We start from the raw sequence: 20,744 nt of genomic DNA on the forward strand, positions 1-20,744 counted from the left end.
TCAGTTTTCAGATATTTAATAAAATCACTATACTTAGATCATCATCATCATCATCATCATCATCTTTATTTCCTTACATAGAAGATTACATGATATACCAATAAATCATCTGAATACAATCAATAAATAAGTACCAAAAACAATTGAATATTAGAATACAAATTCTTACAGTATATCAATCTGTAAAGTGTTCTTTAACTGCGTAAGTTGGCAGTTTCAGTACCTTATTTGCAGAAGATAGCTGCACACGGCATGACAAAGTATGCTGCATACAGGGCGAATAGCTTGGAGTTTTCTTGTTCGATTACACCTGCTGGTAACCTTTTACCTAGAAAATATTTGTAGTTGCAGCTCATCTTCTGCATTAAATAACGCAATATGCAGGCTCAGTGGAAATTTATCAGTAAGGAAATCCCAGAAAGAGTTTCTGAAATTCGACATATTAGGACAAGCAACACAACAATGAAGTATCAACTCTGTATAAACATTCTCACGCCTAATACACATATCGAGCTGTGTTTGAGGAACAACAGCCCAGAGTTTAGCTACATATGTAAATACCTTGGTGTGCTGTCCGGTTATAGCCGACTGCCACACTGAGGCAGGTCGTAAGTATTCGTGTATCGAAGAGAATCTATCAAAATCTGATTGATTAGACATATGAACTTACCAGAGGCTATTTTCAAGACCAGCTATTTTTGACCTTACAATTTCTTTCCCATTTTGTTTGTCTGGAATTTCAGAATGATGCAAATAATCAGTTAGATACCCAAGCAAGTCAAACTTCTTTGAGATATAATATAAATTTGAAATTAACCCGTAGCTTGACATGCATCAGCTCAAAATGAAGCGAAATGACACAACGTTAAACACACGTTTAGTATGTACGTTATTAGGCATCAAACACAATCTGTGTAAAAACATAAATTTTCTTCTATCAATTTCGGACTGCGCTGATGTCCATCCTAGCATTCCCATGACGATGTCTGATCTTGTATGTGTTGGGGAGCCTTGTAAATGTTTGGCAAAATACCTCAGAGTTTTATCCAATGAAGAGGGTCACTTTTTGAAATGTTACACCATAATTCACTTCCATAAAACATTGAAGGAAAAATTACCTTTTGATTACATTTGCAGCAACTTAAAGATTTAAACCATTTTGTTAAATGCCAATACCAAACAGACCGTGAAAAGATTTTTTTTCCTTTCTTGCATTATCGAGTATTGCGTCATGCGACGTCAGCTTTGAATTAATCCGGTGGCCCAGGTGTGTTACCGAATCAGTAACCGGCAAACATGACGGGCCAAGATACCATTTCATATTGACATAATTCTTTGACTGGGGACCGAAAATGATAATGTATGACTTTGTGACACTAAGCTCGAATCGCCACTTATTACTGTAGGCGTATGCTACATCTAACAGCTTTTATTGATTGTTAGGATATATAGCTAAAAGCGAAATGTCTTCAGCTAGGCCCAGATTTCCCACAGCTAAGGATCCAATCTTTGCTCCAAATCCACTATTTTCTAACTGTAGCAGCAAGTCATTTATAAATATTGTGTACATCAATGTTGACAAAACACCCCTTTGTCTCACCCCTTGGCCAATTTAGAACATTCCGAAAATTGCCCATTGACAAGAACTTTGCTCTGTAAATTTATATACATTTTAAAAATATAAAAAGGGATTTACCCGTAATTCCCAACATGAATACTTTAAAAAGTAATCCTTTGTGCCACACGGTGTCAAATGCCTTTTTTGTATCAAGAAAAGCAGCAAAATCCCGTGACCCCATGTTGACATTATATGGTACTGATTGCAACAGAAACAAACTGGCTGTTGTGTAACCTAAAGCTTTTTGGTAACCATGTTGTTGTGAACTGGGTATAATATAATTAGTATCTTTGAGCCAAGTTACCAAACATTCATGAATAATTTTCTCAAAAGGTTTATAGATAACAGACATTAAAGTAACAGGCCTGTAACTTTCGAGGGAGTTCTTTGATTTTCTATTACCTTTGTACAGTGGTATTACTAACCCTTTTTTGCAATCTACACGTAAAGAAGATTGATTAATCATCTGAGTAAATAAAATTGTCATACACTCGATGAGGTAATCGCTGCCATAGATCAGATGTCTATTGCAAATTTGATCATGGCCCGATGCTTTTAAGTTCTTTAGACGTTTAATGAATTATCTTACTTCGTTTACACATATACTGGTCTGTAAGGCCTCGATATGGCTTTCTCCATCCTGTAGACCCCGATTTAAGACATAAAAGTTTCCGTCAAAACTATGAATTTTGCGTGTGAATATTTTCATAGTATCTGGCAAAGCCATATGCGATGGAATTTTTTAAGTTTGTGGAGTTCATTTGACCAGTATGGCTTGGCATGATAACTGAATTTAGACTTTGGAAGCACGATGTCGCTTGACTGCTCTATTTCATTAACAATGTGTCCGTAAAATCTATCAACATTGTCCGAAAGAGTCTCTATATCAAAAGTTTTCAGCGATGGTCCAACTCAGCTTGATAGTTTTTCAAGATATCGGCGTCTAATTTATTCCAAGCTATGTTATGTCTCTTCATAGACTGTCTGAAGTCTCTTCCACAAGTCACTGTACGAAGGGAAGTAAGGATAGGAGGTGGTCAGATATCACGTGCTCTTCGTGATCTGAAATAATGTGCACACTCCATAATCTACCTATGCATTGATCCGACAGTACAAAATAATCAATCATCGTTCTTGCTGGGGTGAATGTATAACGGGAACCAGTCCATATTACTAAATGTCCAGTACTCACTAGATTATTATATCTCATGCAATACCCTATCTTTATAATCTCTGAATGTGTCTGGTTCAGCTACTGCATTGAAATCACCAGAAAAATACACGTCCCCCAGCTGTGAGCACTGATCAACTCTACCACTATTAACGTCATCTATGAAGTTTGCATATTTATGAGAGAAGTTTTGCAGAAGATTGCACCACCTCCTTTACCACATTTTATTAACGTACTAGTAGAGGAAATGTCCTCAGCTTTAGCAGTGCATTTATAATCAGATCGAATAGAATCGCAAAATGGAAGTAAGTGTTGTAATAGTTTATATTCAGTTATGCAAGCTACGTCAACATTATATTTATCCAGTATTGCACTAAAGCTAAGAGCCGAGGACAATTCCTCTAACATTCCCTCTCAGTATATTAAGATTCATATTAACTTGCAATATAGGCATATTAATACTTATGCATTGTGAAAACAGGACTAAAATGATAAAGATGACAAACTTACGACAGTACAAAATGGCAAATTAATGAACAAGTGACTATATCACCCTAGTCATGGGATATCGCATCCTGCACCTTCATTTGCCTCCTGATTGCGATTGTTAAACCTGTCTCGCCAGGACTGATTCCCATACCACCTTCTTACATAAACACCTTTTGGCCATGTTTCATCATTTTCAACAGTGTTGCAATCTGAGTTATATACAGTCAGCTTGGCCGATAGAGAATTACGTTTACTGTGGATAAACTTTATGGATTACGGCTCTATATCGTATTCTTTCAAGTATTTACTGAGGCCTTCAGCAGTTTTTTTTTACGCCAATACCACCCACATAAAAGCGCCTTGTTCTACGTCTAACTACACCTTCAAATACAACATTCTCATCATTTTCATCAACATCCTCATGTCCAACAATACCCTCTGAGCCGATGTCTAAATTTGGTTTATCAAACGATCTAGATCTTTCTACCTGACCCCAATGACGGTAGGTATCTTGCTAGGAAGTGTTTTCAAGTCAATACCTTTCACATTACTGTTGCTAGCCATCGGATGCCTAACATGCTCTATCCTGGTCGAAGTATGCTGTTCAGAAATCCGTTGGTGTGGGCTGACGGTTTATTTTGATTCCGAACGGGAGTGCGCACGAGATTTGTCACATTAGGATGAACATTGGCTTTGGAAATATGTGTGATATTTCCATCGAAGGGGCAATATTTCTTCTATCGACAGTCTGTGAAATTATGTCCGAGATTATGTCCGAGATTTTTGAAACAGAGTTTGTAGAACACTGACCCCCCCCCCCACTTGTTTTCAAAAGCTGATTGGGCCGTTACACCGGTTTGCGACACCACTGCCGTTGTACCTGGGGAAGAGTCGTCAGCCTCAACCGACACGGGAGACACACAGTTTGACACGGAAGTTCTGTTCTGAGATTCACTTGAAGAGCAGCAGTGTGTATCACAATCACTTTTTCAGGATCAATCAAGAAGAGAGATAAACAGTCAGACACAGAAATCCAGTTCTGAGCTGCAATTGATGGAGAGCGTTGATCACCACAGCCATTAGCAGTACATGCTAGGTTACTTACACCTGAACTAAGCGTGCGAACGACATCCGCATCAGACATGGGTTTACTCAAAGATGTCATCAGCTTAACTATAAGTTGCTCGGTGATGATGTGAAGAGTTTCGTTTTCTTTCATCAACAAGCTTTGAGTGGTTTTCAGTGACTTAATCTCATTACGAAGCAGTTCAGTTGTTTGAGATTGTTTCTTCACCTTATTGTTTACATCAGCACGGAATGCACTAAGGTCATTCATTGTCACCAATGTAATTTGGGTTGCCTTCAGAGATATAATCTCTTCTCTGAGCGAAACAACAGTTTGTTGTAGATGACCGCAATCACTTTTGATTTCAGCTAGCGATAGTCTTGCTTAATTAATCATTTGTTCTTCTTGCCCTGAGCAATGTTGCTCGTCCTGTTCACAATGTTCAGCTTGTACATTAGGGTTTGAGTTCTTCTTGCTAAAAACAGAATCGATCTGGCAAGCACCCCCTTTTATAAACATAGCTAAAGAATAATAATCCCTACCATATCCTATTAAACTGCTTACACCATTTCTGTTCTTTCTAACAACCAAGTATCCAGTTGGACAGCCAGGAAAACCTCGTGCTCTACTAAATAAAACTGACCTATACCAGGTTACAATATCTTCACTGTCGTGTTCAACCGCTAGCAATTTCTCAATATACATGGCTCTGGGTAGATTATCTAATTCCTGATCAAGTCTTCTAATATAGTTCTGATTGGGAACCTGAGATATGACATCTTGATATGTTGGGCTACTGCAACGTGACATGAATCTTGGGCATCTCTGTCAAAACATGTATTGTCGACATTCTGCTTACTCGAGTACTCATGTTGTGAGCATAGATCTGCATTGTATGCATTGTCAGGATCATCACTCACCAAACTGCATCATAAAATACAGTTAAACTACAATTACCATTTACAGTACAATCACCTTCATTTGCTGTTTCCAATTCAGTATATTTCTTACCGGAGCTAGTCTCAATGACAGAATTATCCATGATTTGCACATTAGCATTGTAATGTCCATCTGAACAATCCGCCATCTTGACTAGACCACAAATTGATTCTAGAGTGAATTAAAAGATGCAGGTCCGCTTTTCGTAGGATTATCTGAGAAGAAAAAGCGTGCTATATATTGAAAATATGACTGGTGAATATTGGTGATCAGCTGGGGTGCTGGAATAACTTGAAGGGCGCACATGGAATGAAGACATTCCTACTGAGTGGTATGTTGGCCTATTATGTTTACAATGGTGACGTCATCACATCTTATGTTCCAGGTATCGACTGATATCGGTTGACCCACGGATGTCGCCGATCAACATCGGATTAATTCGCACACATGTGAAAAATGGCCTGGTTTCTCAGTTCGCGGATGAAATTACATGGCGTATAATGTGAGAAATGTTGATGTGATCTGGTTTTAATGGAATCCAACGATGTTTAGGACCAGTAAGATACATTATTAATTCGATGTTTTGACATATACGACTTTTTGCACGTAAGGGATGGATTGGGACTTTAATACGAATTTCATATTAAATCATGAAAAAAATTATATATCGATCAGCTGATGTACACATACATATCGCAGTTTACTGTTGAAACGCATCAAACAAGTTAGATCCTTGGAGACAGCAAACCCATATGTTGTTTACATTTATTGTACAATTCTAACATTTTAAATCACTGAAGATTCAAACATTTAAATGACTTTGAAAGATTTTCTCTAGTGCCAGGCTGAAAATGGTGAATTGTTTCTGGTGGGACTTTGTGAGAAGCTCCGATTGGGTTGGTATGGGAATGACAATATTATTTTGACAGTTATTGCAACAGGATTGGGCAAATAATTGCATCTTGTTGATATATATTTGATACAGAGAATGGTGTTCAGTTCCTTTTACGGCTTATTAGTTCGTGCTTGTTTAGCTGTTGTTGTTGTTGTGGGGTTTAACGCCATTTTTCAGCACACGATAGGCTATGCATGGCAGCCAGTATTAATGGTGGAGGAAGAACCCGGGGAAAACCCCGGGAAGAACCACCAACCCACGAGAAGCTACTGGCAAGCTTTCTCACATACCCACATTGGCCGAATCTTAGACTCGAACCCACGCAGACAGAGGTGAGATGGCAGTGATCCAGAACGGAGAGCGCTTTAGACCACTCGGCCACTCGGGGAGTTGTTTAGCTGTAAACAGGAAACCACAAGGGTAACAAGTTTCAACCTTGTTTGATAAGATAATGATATGGGATCAGAAAACGTGAATACCATTTTCTTACTTTTAGGAAATGATGGCAAAATTAAAGAATGAATAATAATAATAATAATAAATTTCACTTTCTTAACTACCTCTCTGTGACCTATTATTATCGCATGACTACATAGTATATAATGAATGAATCTGTATGATGTATTCATGTATAACTTTCTTAAATCTTCATTGCAAAACACTTGGCATCATGTGAAGAAAAAGTGTCAAGTCTGAGGCGTTATGTTCATCAGAGCTATATCAAAACACCATATTGTCAGTATATACACTTCGATCATTATTTGTCGCCACGGGATCAAATCAATCTAACATTTATTCCATCTTTAGTAAACTGATAGAAATTAATAACATTATATATCAATTTCATTTGAAATGAATACTAATTTAAGGTATTATATGAAGTACGGTTTGTAATTTTAAATTTTTAAGGATATTGTAATGAGTCTTTGCGAACTTATTCATAACAGCAAGCCGCATGTCGCCTTTCAATGTAAAGGTAACAATCAGGGAAAATTAAATCTTTACCATCTGTTTCAGTGGGACTAATTTTAGTGTTATATGATTCTCTTTCTGGTCGGACACGTTAGACTCCAGATATGTTGATGAAAATGTATTTTTATTACATAATGTGTTGATGGTATCGTAACAAAAGTTCAAACTCTAGTTCAAAGTTAAGATTAGTAGAATATTTGTTGGAGAAGGAGATCAGCAAACTTCACAAAAAGCCCAACAAACATGTATTTAGGGAGTTCTTTTACTCAATGATGAATAGGTCGGAATCTTGTTGTTCTTGTTCCGGAAATATTCTACCCAAAATGCAGTTGACTAAGTGTTTGCAGGTTTGTAGGTCTATTTATAGTTAGATTTAACTGACTTAGATTTTGCCACAAAGAATAAATTAATGATTAAGAGGATGGCAGAGCGTGTTTGTCTACCCTATTTACATTATAATACTAACCTCTAGCATAGGACACAACAAAATTAAAATTCACAAAAATGTTACATTTCCTTTTGAAAGTCTAAAATAATTGTAATTATATTTCACAAAAATGAAATAATGACAGTTTTTTGCAAGGTGATATGAACATTTTATTAGTTTAACACGAAAACAGCAAAGTCAGTGTCAAGAATAGTGTGTATTTGTTTACAAGTTTGAAATGGGTAAAAGTTTGCTAGAGGAAAGATCTTTTACAAAATAACACAAGAGATTAAAAATGTCGAATTTGTAGGTTTCAAACATAACAATATGCACAACATTGCTTCAGAAACGATGCCAATTTATACCAAATGCCAAGTTTCACGATGATAACATCGAGATACGCATCATAACCATGAAAACAAGCTGGTAGTACCGAATGAGAAAGAAATAAATGATGTGGGTGAAAACACAACTTTGTATTGGACAAATCATATATCTTGTAAGGATTTCAAGATTAGACAGCAGCGATTAAGTAAAATAAATATGCAAACTTTGGTAAACAAGAACAAAGATTTAAAACGGCATATTAGCATTTATTATTTGCAGCAGCTAGTTTAGGATCGTAACATTTGTCAATGATTTAAAATTATTCTCATCTTCCAAGGGATTAAAGAAACATGCAAAGTTATTGAGAAAAAGTGCCCTTATTAGATGAATTTTCTGCTGGCTTGTTTAACATTACTAAAACATTACTAAAAACAATTTATTGAACATAAAGTATCCTTATTTTATACCATATTAATTGACCAATATCGGAGACGGCATAGCAGGAAAACAGCAAAAGATAATGAGCAAGAAAAAGTAAAAGTCCATTCACTTACAGCAACATAACTTAATTATGGAATGATATTAAACGAAACAAACACCCCAATAATTTTAAAGAATGATTAATTAAATACTCTTTATAAACACTACTGAAACAAATTAGATAACGATTTCCATATAAATACGTTTATGGAAGTCACATCGATGATCAGTGACAGGCAGACATAGTTGGCATACAAGCTTTGAAAACATACAACAATGGATACAACATAATTTGATGTCTACTCAAAATAATATTGGATTGAACATTTGAAAATAAAAATATGATTATACGATGCTTTCTAGGAAATCTTCAAATTAAAAACCTTGAAATGACACGGTTTGATGAGCTAAAGAGTTTAAAAATATGAAAGTGAAGGTTTCGTTTGGAGAGGGAAACGCTGAATACATTTCTTCATAATCAAACCAAAACGTGTCCTGAGCGGAAAGGTTTAAGAGAAAGTGCAATACGAGATAGTACAAATATTTCAATCAAAATGAAATACCGAAAATGGGTTGGGGTGTTACCAAAGCTAATTGAGGGATGTAATATCACTCATCAAAGGTCAATGGACATGACACCAGTTGGAGCAAGTCAGAAAAAGACTCAAAAGTATGGAACAATCTAGTCATTTATTTGATAACATCTTTGGCTTTAAATTTCTGCTGAGGGGAAAAAGAAATGTATATAAAAAGTCACCAGTAAATAAAAACTGGCACATAAGATAAAGCGACACCAAAAGCGTAGATGTCATCCTATGAGGGTACTAAGTATAGGTTAAGAATTAAGCACTGAAAAATATTGGGCCTGAGGTAAATTGGCATAGGACACTCTAGCTGTTAACATCTTATTCAATATTTTGCATGTCGTTCATTTTAATGCAGTGCAGTAACACATGCTGCTTTACAGATACAGTAGTGCGTATGTGGGATAAAGTTTCTTAAAGACGATGGAATGTAATGTAGCCAAAGAAAGACAACAAAATATTGATATAACCTAAATATGACGCAATACAACAATGTAAATTAAAGACACCATTATGAAATGATGAGCCAGAACAATTCCATACAAGGCTTTCCTTGTGATTGACTCAGTGTTGCTGTCATGGTAACGGGTGCATATGAAATAGCTGTGTACGTCGTAATTGTTGCCAGGTATTGTAGTCAATCGGTCTTGGATAATAGCTCAGAAAAAGGATATAGATTAATTTAGTAGTTTCTTGTGTTTCATTATTTTCACAATACAATATAAAACAATGCAATCCTGAGTAGATAAACGTTGACGTGAAAAAGAAGTTGTTTACTTATACATTATATTAAACGTTCCTTTTGACTCTCTCTCTCTCTCTCTCTCTCTCTCTCTCAGAGCAGCAACATCTAGTGATCACTAGCTGTCATTTTTTAATATTTTAACAAATCCTATTTAATAATTTGTCCCTACTTGTAGTTTAAGCCTTCGGATGTATTCAGATTTAATGCTGTTTATTTAATTTGAATGATAGTTATGCTTCTTTAGTTGAGACCTGGATCTACTGATTGTCGAGCACTGGTGTCAGGTGGAAAGGTTGCAGTCATTGTGGGCCTTTGGCGGCCATCAGATTCATGACATGTACAGAAAATGATGTTTCCGTCGCCATTGGTCTTAGCCAAAAACATGTTTCTGGAATGCGTTTACCATATTACAAGCCGATGAATAGTTTTGCTTAGCTACGGTCAATATCGCTTGATATTGACTTGTAGCATCAATGCAGAAAATGGGAATACTTTTTGTAAAGTGCGTAATAAATGATATTATGGACGAGAAAACATTCTTAAGTATGAAGTAGATTGAAGCCATATCTACTAACAATCTATCCCCATACAATGTAAAGGAAGTAAGTCTTCACTGTGAGATTTTGAACAAATTTAAGGTAATGAAAGAAAATGAATTTTAATACAGTCATCAGGTTATTTAATGTACTTTTAAATTTGATCTAAAGAAGGAATATTAATTACGTTAATTGCACCAGCAGTTATACCAATTTTCAGAACAAATGTTTTTCTATGTGCAATTTTAACATTGTATAAAACCTTTTGTTGCAAAGTAGCACAAATAATTTAATATATTAAGAGTCTTTGTAGCATGCGGATGCAGTAAATTGTAGTAAACAATAAATCTTTCACACGGTATGGATGTATGTATACAAAGAGCATGGTGTAACATGAAAATCTGGCACAATCAATTAAACTCGGCAGTGTGGATGGCAACATTTGCTTATAGGATTTTCTATTAGCAATTACTAAATGCAAATATACACGAATTATAATATCAGCATACAAATTTCATATTTGTAAGGATAAATCAAATTAGTATCGTATCTGCATCTTAAATACACAAGCTATATGTATGTATGTATGTATGTATGTATGTATGTATGTATGCGTGCATGCATGTATGTATGTATGTATGTATGTATGTATTAAACAGTCTGTTTCGACTATTCATATTCATGACTTTACTAAATTATTATTCAATTACTAAATTTAGGAGGTCAAGGTTACAAGACAGATGTAAACATTGCGGAAACGTTCCTGGACTATAAATCACTGTTAGATAAGTAACTGAACTATGTTGCTGGTGCAGACGGTCATACCAGTAACTGAACTATGTTTTAGGTATAGACATTCATACCAGTAACTGGACTATAGGGTGGGTGGAAACACACATACGAGTAGCTGAACTAACTGTACTGTTGGTGGAGACATACTAGTAATTGGACTATACTGTTGACGAGAGAGTCACACTAGTAACTGGATTATACTGTTGACGAGAGAGTTACACTAGTAACTGGATTATAGTGTTGACGAGAGAGTCACACTAGTAACTGGATTATACTGTTGACGAGAGTCACAGTATTAACTGGATTATACTGTTGACGAGAAAGTCACATTAGTAACTGAATTATACTGTTGGTGAAGACTGTCATACTTGTCACTGAACTATGATCTTGGTATAGACAGTCAGTAACTAGAATATACTGCTGGTGGAGACAGACAATCATTAACTGGACTATATAAAAATGTTTATAATTTATTGTTATAATAGATGCTACAATGTCTAACATGACATGCGTGCCCGCTTACAGTGGAATAACATCTCACGGTTGAAGTAGAAAAGCAGGCTTAGCAATACCGTTCTGAATATTGTCAGTAATGAAATATGTCATCTTTGAAGGGTGTAACGCTTCTAGTCAGTAATGAAATATGTCATCTTGAAGGGTGTAACGTTTCTAGCCAGTAATGAAATAAGTCATCTTGAAGTGTGTAACGTTTCTAGTCAGTAATGAAATACGCCATATTGAAGGGTGTAACTTTTCTAGTCAGTAATGAAATATGCCATCTTGAAGGGTGTAACTTTTCTAGTCAGTAATGAAATATGTCATCTTGAAGGGTGTAACGTTTCTAGTCAGTAATGAAATATTCCATCTTGAAGGGTGTAACTTTTTCTTTACTTTATATTTTGCAGTTATCTTGCTCGGTTGGACGATAACTGGTTACTCTTTCTTTAAAAGCTGACGTGATACCAATGCCTTCACAAAGTTCTTATAGACCATGATTCAGCATCACCATACAAAAATAGGACATTTTTCTGTACACACAACATCCAAATTTTGTTTATTTCATCCAACTCAATGCGATAAATGTTTCAATTTTTAGGTGATAAATTTCACTAAAGCATTGTCAATTCGTTAAAGCCAGACCTCAACATGTGAAGATAGAAGAGCAAGAATATACAAAAATCGAAAGGTGCTACAATCAAACAAAGAGAAAAGAACTGAAACAAATTCAGATATATTAAACGTTATGATCTATTATTCATGTGTCGCTGTATAACTATTTTGGGAAAATTACTCCATTGATAAAATGTATCTTGTTTCATTTGCTTTTAAAGATGTTGAAATAACAACGCACATGCAAAGTTGTTAGAGACCAAGAATCAGAATTACTGGATAAGAATATCACGAGGCTTTCGTACAGATGTAGTATGAAGCTTGGACATTATCTAAGCTTATCAGAGAAATGCTTTGACCTCTTTTCAGTTAATAGGGTAGCTTTTTTATTTGGAAACTTATTGAAAGAAGAGAAAATGTTTATCACACAATTTATCACAAAACATAAGGTTCCTCTCTCATTGTTGCTTTGAGAGGTTTGCAACTCGTTCAGCATCAAGCAGGCATATGATAAAGTAATAAAGTTAATCAGTCCACTTTCTTTTAGCCAGTGTACAATCGATGAATATTGATCGTGACGTATCCCAGAGGAACAACACAGATGTATCCCGCTCTCGTTTTGTTCTTGAGGGACAACGGTACTTTTAGTTGACAATGGAAGCAACATTAGACTCAGCAACATTTAAATTAGCTTGGTTAAATTCGTCGAACACTATAGTGGCATGGAAAGAAACACAAAACAAGTTTTCTTAATTTGACGGAGGACAAGATGGGAACAGTTTCGGTCTTCATTTGTGGTGTTTATGTAGGTGATGTCGTATCAGAGGCTATCCATGATAATACAATATTATTAACAGTTTATTTCATAATCAATTAATATAACACTTTCAAGAAAATACAAAATGCCATAAGACCAACAAAAAAAGAGAACAAATTATAAACTCTGGATACTGAAAGCATTTAAAGATAGAAACAGAAAATCATACACAAACTTTTGGGAAGAAAGGAAACAATTAAGAGATAGAAAAAAAAATCACTAATTGAGAAGAAAATGCATTATGTTTAAATATTGCATATACAGGTATGTATACGTTTGGTTATCCGTTGTTTTCACGTGACGTCACAAAACGTGTGTACTTCCATACCCGCCATTTTGAGCCCCTAGCCCCTCAAATCGGTACCTAATAACATTGTTCTTTCCGCATAATTACGAAGGCACGTCTCATTTTGTGCGTAAGAATATAATAATATATCACATTCTGTTGTGCATGTCAACCGCACGAGACAGAATGCGTGACTTTTCTGCTTGTTTTCTTCAAGTAAAACGTTTAAATTTCAACAATCTTTGTTATTCTTTCATAAACAAATAGATCGATCGATAAACAAACGCATAAACAAATGGATACACAAACAAGTAGAAACATTTAATAATTTTCAATTTTCATGGCATGAAACCAATTATTTGGTTATCTTTCAAGTTAAAAAGCTAATTGTTAATATATAATTTAATATTTCTAAAAGTATTTCAGGAATACTTCGTTTTGACATTCGACACAAAGTCATGTTCTGTTTTGCACGTGTTTCGTTTGAATACACTGAAGATGAAACGTCTTTTTGAACGGTTATCGCTTTCATTCAGTATCATCCTACGTCCATCATCTCCACAACAAATACAATATTTGACCATTCTAATTAAACTGGTTTGTCAACTGTCCTTGGCACAAACACCTGTTGTCGCGAAAAGTATTTGTACATAAACGTTCTGGCATAAAACATGAAATTTTAATTTGTAACTGATATTGTATCCCGAAAATCATTGTCCGGAAATACCCTTTCAAGATGACAAGCTTAGGGATATGATACGACACACGTTTTAAAAATGTCTATATTGTCTGTTTATAAAATAATAATGCATTTTATTTTTGAGAGCAATATACACGATTATGGTTCAGCTCCACTATTATGTCTTTCGATAAAAGCAAGAGAACTTCCAGCCTTTTTTTTTTCGTTCTATAAGGCACTTAATTTCAAGTTTAATCTATGTATTGTTTCAATGAAGTAAATGTCCTTATTGACAGTTAAATCAGATTATTATCTTGAATATACATGATGACTAATGCTGACAAAGGTTTGTTAGGAACTCAAAATGGCGGCGCAAGTGCGCGCGCATTGCATTGTGGGTATTTGCGTACTCTATCGTGACGCCTGTGAAAACAACACATACACTTTATTAATTCCTTTCAGGACCAACAAATACCAAAGATTTTGCCTACAAATAAATAGAAAATTGATATTACAACAAATGCAATCCCTGTTTTTCTAATTCGGTTGTTAATATAAATGGTAAACCATTGAATTAATTACAGAGAATTAATTTTGATGTTGATTAACACAATATTTCCGATAAGCCCCAGACAGTGTGGGGGCCCCGAGTTACCGAGTGGTCTAAAGCGCTCACCGTTACGGATCACTGCCATCTCACCACTGTCTGCGTGGGTACGAGTCTCAGGCTCGGCTAACGTTGGTACGTGAGAAAGCTTGTCAGTAGCTTCTCGTGGGTCGGTGGTTCTTCCGGTGGTTTTCCATGGTTCTTACTCCACCAGTTATACTGGCCGCCATGTATAGCCTATCTTGTGCTGCAAACATGGCGTTAAACCCTACTACAACAACAACCAGACAATGTGTTTTATCACACTGACGACAATAATCAAAATAAGGGCTGTTTTAAAACCTAATGGATTTTAAAACTGAGAGAAAGTTTAGACGATGAATGTCTGAAACCTAACTCAAAAGCTAACATCACTTCAAGTAACAAACCACGACGTATATCACCTATTAAAATGTGTAATTGTTATCATTCAGTGGCAAGATAACTATACAAGCACCTATAACATTCGAAATACAGCTTTTCTCATATATTTACATGTGAACCATAGCTGTCTGTCACTCCTTACATACAAGACATAAACATTTTATTGGGAAATCATTTTCTCGCTTGCTTGTGTAATGTATAGATAGAATGTTAAAATTAACTTAGGAAATTTTCTTTTTTATAGCCTGATTTAAATTCTTCCCATAATTAATTTATTGATATTTGTGTAAGCATCTGACCCTTCAGTCATTTAAAACGGTATAAGAGTGTTCATATGGTACTTCATGCTTCATGAACTTAATTGTCCTATGTAGCTACCAACAAGCAAGCAGAACGTCCATAAAAAACGGATACTTTATTTTAAGCAATTTTACAAAGTTTTTAATTCCTTCATATGTTATGTGAATGATTGTTTATGTTAAAGTTTGCCTTTCTTATGGTCGATTCTAGATAAGCTACTTCAAAATCCTGAGCAACAAAGTTGTGCTAAAATCTGTCTGTGTCAACCATAAATACGTTTTTTTTTTTATTGAATAATTCTAGACTTTATAAAATGTATTATGGCTTTCAATTATGGTATACATTTAGTCGAAAACAAATATGCATTTACACACATATCATTTATTTCTTCCTCATACTTTACTGTTTTAGCCATCTTCGTGCCACTGTTTAGGATAATTACCTTGATACTATCATAATTAAATCTTTATTATAGTTTGTAAGTTATTTAATGATCGCAGTTTGACAAGAGATGAATTTAATATTTTATAGGATTCATGTATATTTCTTATCGATGCATAACGAACAGCAAGAAATAAATCACAGTTATAGTTTAACAATTGTTTGCAAATACTGTAAAACCGAAGATTATATAAGTAGTTTTTTTCTGATGTTATGAATAACATCTAGTTTTCGGCATCGCATAACGCGATTTTGACCAATCTATATACTTCTTACAAAGGCCGGATTTATTTATATTTTGACCAATCTGTATGCTTTTTACAAAGGCCAGATATATTTATGTGTTGCTTAACGACATTATTTATCTTTTGTTTAAAATACTCCATTTTTATTAGTTTCACGGTAAACGTTTTTTCATAGTTTTGGTGTTGTGTTCTACACGAATATTTAGTGGTAATAAAGTACTAATCGCTGGAACTGTCAATATATATTTTATATGTGGTTCTCATATCCCTATACAGTTATTAGGTGGAGTAAAACGATCATTAAACTTACAATAGAGTCGACACTCTGGCATTGTCACGGTCTTAACTACTTCCAGTTACTCGGAAATGTATTGATCTATGCCAATGAAATTTAACTGGTCTGTTTACACCCAGAGGATACATTACGTGATTAGTTTTTGTGCCGTTTGAACGAATATTGAACGAATATTAATGTTTAGCTCAATCAAGATATTTTCATCAAACTTCCTATTTTAATAGACAGGTCGTTCAATCATTATGTTCTTTATGTTACATTCTTCTCTTGTCATTCAACTGAAATGAATGACAGAAACAAATTGCGCTGACATAAATCCTTTATTGTTATCAAATGTTATATTTTTACAGACGACAAATTCAAGTCCTTGTATCATGGCTTTCTTGATCCATACGATCCTTTTTTCTACGAAGGGGAGACGTTGTACTCGGAATATTTCCCTGACGCATTGGAGGTGGATGTAACAAAGTATGATTTTTATATTCCTCATTTTGACATAATTTAATTTTATTGATTGTGATATAAAGTGTTATCCTATGCAAAGATATCAAATGTAAACATGTTTATAATTTGTCAATGAAACTATTTATATGGTTGATAATTATATTGTACTCTCACAAACTAGTTTCATAATTGGTAATATTTCCAAAGCACGATAGTGAAAGTTTGAATGCAAACAAGGCTAAAATACTGCCAATCAAACTCAGTTTGCACCACGACACTCGAAACAACCCGGCGTTTAAGTAAAATGCATAAAAACTCATATCTTCGCATATTTTTCGTTTTGTGACTGTTGTCTTAATATACATCCCCGCTTGTTTGTACACACCACCGAATTAAAGGACGGAAAACTTTAATGTGCTAACAAATGCACAGAACTTAGTCAATTAATTCATTGATTTATAATTTCTAACCTGAATGTCACCAGAGTGGCCCTAACACATGCATTCCCTATGGGCGAGTTGATTTCCTCAGACAACATTGTGACGTAATTCATCATATTTAGTAACTGCATAATAATTCTGTAAGTTGCCGTAATGGTGAGAGTTTAGAGTTATATCCCTTTGCAAACATGTACATGGAAATTACACCGCTTGTTAAATCAAAGTGAAAGGCAAAGTTTTAGATGTCTTTATTTTCCTTTGCTTGATTCGACATTCTAAATATCGGAAGCAGACGACATAGTATTTTCCTTCTATGTATATGCATGTGTGGTAGTGCTTACAACCCTTCGCTAAAAGTGGACTTGTCCAGGAAATGGAAAATAACTGGCGAACAGGGTAGTCTTTTAAACTGGAAACTTCCGTTTGGAATGAAACGCGCAGACGATAACGGTGTTAGGGTCTCACCTTGGCATAATCAGGTTTGAAATTATAAATCAATAAAATAACTAAGTTCTGTGCATCTTTTATCTCATTTGTGCTTCCCGTTTTTTAAATTGGTAAAGGGGTACAAACAAACGGTGAGGTATATTCAGACTATAAGATATTGTGAAAATACCCATTGAGTATAAGTAGTGAATGTAACTTCTATTTCCAACACAGGTGGAACCAATACTTAGATGGCGAGGGAAAGGAACAGCATGTTATGGTTGACAACCTTGACACATACTTCAAATCTGATACTGGACTTGATAGCAGCCATTGTTCTAGTGACATCGATCTTGTCCCACTGCCATTATCTACAACACTAATATCTGGACAAAAGACTCCAGATATTAGGACGAGTAGCGACAGCAATTCCAGCCGAAGTAGGAACACCGGTGAATCTCTTTCACAAGACGCCGTCTTCTCGCCGACACCATCTAGTGGAACTGAAAAAGAAACTACTAATGAGACTGACTCTATAGAAGCTGTTTATAATGAGGCACATAATGAGGCATACTGTCCGTCAAAAAGTTTTTCCGCAAGAAACGCGTTTTTATGTGACCACACGTATACTGAAGTCGTCTCTGATATCAGTGACCCAAATATATGCAGACCCAAATCCATATCCCAGGATTCAATTAGTTCATTTACGTCCCTGACAAATTCTAATGATGAAAGTCTTGGAGGACATTCCACTTCCTGTAAAATTTCTACTCCAAGCTCTGAAGCAGGTATTCAAGAGTCCTGTTTGAAAATCAAGGAAGCAATCTCTGATGGATTTTTGCATTTTTCAACAAATATCAATGTATCAGCAACTCCTAACCTTGTTACCTCTTTAGAGAACTCAGAAAGACCGTTTGTTAGTAACGTTTGCTCAATAGATGGTGATTCAGCTCTAGCAGAACTATCAGATGATCCTAAATGTCCTTCACACTATGACCTAAATATCGCGAACGATTTCGAAATGTCGACTGACACTGTGGGAAGTTCTCTAGCGACACTTTCGTCAAATGAACAAAACCCATCACATTCTGAGACAGTGAACAATGCTGGAGGCACACAAAATTCAAAATATAGTACTGAGCAGAATAATTCATTTCCAGATACAATTATTGCACCTGAATATTTTGATCATCTTGCAGCAGTTGTAAGTTCAGCTTTAAAAGCCGTGGAAGACCCTTTCGTTGGGGCGAATACTGTCGAAGAGGAACTTATGAAACTTGATTGTAATGCTCCTTTGTTAATGGCGGCACAGAATATATGTCATCAAAGAGATCAGGATCCTCGTCAACAAATAGCGGAACCAAATGTGAAAGAAGAAAGACATATGGAAAGACAGGAGCCATGTTGCTCAAATATATCTGATGCGTCTGAATTCGAGTCAACAGAATTCGATAATTTGCAACCATTGGAAGTAATCGACGGAAATAAAACTTTGCGTGTCTGGAAATCAGCAGACGGTAAAATTTTATGCCAGATGCTGGTTTCTCCTGAAACAATGAGCAAAGAATGTTGGAGGATCGCACCACACGTCCGAAGTAACAAAGAAGAAAACTTTATGGGCAAAAAAACGTCTTTCAAAATACCAGTTTGTTCTTTAGGTCTTCCTATAACTGAATTGGAAAATTCATGTAGACTCAAAGCTTACGCTGATACAGCTCTGCAAGGTGAAGTCGCGAAAAAGGAAGAGGTAGCAAATACTGAAATATTTACAGTTAAATGTGGTGTATCTGAGACTTTCAGCTACACATCTAGTGAAACGACGAATACAAACAGTATTACATCGATTGACCCATCAGTTACAAAATTTCAGTCTTGGGGATCATCAACTTGTGGTAATGGTCAGGTGGTATCAGAGGGTTCGACTGTCAGTTCGCTTTCCACAAGCGAAGATACGTCACGTTTATTTAGACCATTGCTGTTAAAATCGTCTGACTTATGCACTGATCCGTCTAATACAAATGATGTAACAGTATTCCCGCTGGATATGGGCACATCAGAATCGTCATTGAGTCGTTATTTCAGTGAAGATAGAAATTCTAGTTCGATTTTTATGAATAGAGAGTTTCACAGCAATGAAGACAAAACTTCAAGCAATGTCCAGTGCACACCACAGACAGAAAGGATAAGATCGGTAAAAGAAGAAGCAACTCATACCCAAGTAGGAGGCGAATTAGATGTTGAGGGCAATAAACGTATGGCTGGCGTTTACGTGGATCTTGAGCTTGATACTTATGGAAGTGAGGATGATCGCAATACAAACTGTAATGATCAGCAATTCCTCAACATACAACCCTCAGGCGAAACACTGAAGGACATGAGAAAACTACTCAAAGACAACCATTTTAATGCACTGATTGTCAAGGAAGAAAATGCATCAATTCACAATGACGATAACAGTGGTGCAAGCTGTTCCATAGAAAAGAAAGACAGTGTGTCTTCTCCATACAAAAGAAGAAGATCGTCAACCGGTGTCAAAGTAAAAAAGGCGACCAGACGCCGATTTGCGTTGTAGAGGACAGACTAAAAAAATGTATAACATTACAAACTATCTTAATTCAAACACCTTATTTACTCCTTAAGAAAGGTCGAAAGATTCCAATCTTTCATTTACTTTAAGTATTTACTTATATGGAAGGTTGTATATTTAGATGTTCGTTCCTATTCGACATCCAGTTGTGTAACTATAATATATCTAAAATGTATATTACTGCTGGTGAATATTACGATTGAGTAACCAAGTTGTTTAATGGTGAGATTGTAAATCAAAGTGATAAATCAAGTTGGTGTCAAGTTGAAATAAACGAAACCTTTGTGCAATGATAAACTTTTATTGTATGTTATACTGTGACTTACTCGATTTTCTGACAGAAATAGTCTTGATATTTCACTGGAGTGAACGATATCACAAGCGCATATAAATACCCGTTACAAGTCATAAAACGCATGGAGTAGCATGGAAACTTCAAATTTAAATAATTATTAGAATCAGATCGTACCTCAGAAATTTGACAATTAAATAATAATAAATATTTTTAGTTTCGGTTACATTTTCTTTGCCCACTAACCAACCCACCCATCCCCAGCCCACTCAACCCACAATAATTAGATTCTTATGCACCTCAGAATTGTC

At 35.5% G+C, this 20,744-nt stretch overlaps 1 protein-coding gene across 1 annotated transcript in view; it reads left to right on the top strand.

Annotated features, from left to right (window-relative positions):
- Positions 1-20,489, top strand: part of LOC149794904 (uncharacterized) — a 38,133-nt gene extending 17,644 nt beyond the window's left edge. Inside the window, exons 7-8 of the mRNA XM_089964545.1 lie at positions 16,595-16,712; positions 17,789-20,489. Coding sequence (XP_089820671.1) covers positions 16,595-16,712; positions 17,789-20,126 — 2,456 coding nt within the window. The 3' untranslated portion in view covers positions 20,127-20,489. The remainder of the gene's footprint in view (positions 1-16,594; positions 16,713-17,788) is intronic.
- Positions 20,490-20,744: the final 255 nt, after the last annotated feature.

The sequence above is a fragment of the Sinohyriopsis cumingii genome, chromosome 7 (assembly GCF_028554795.1).
Source record: "Sinohyriopsis cumingii isolate HCF-2022 chromosome 7, ASM2855479v2, whole genome shotgun sequence".
Lineage (NCBI taxonomy): Eukaryota > Metazoa > Mollusca > Bivalvia > Unionida > Unionidae > Sinohyriopsis > Sinohyriopsis cumingii.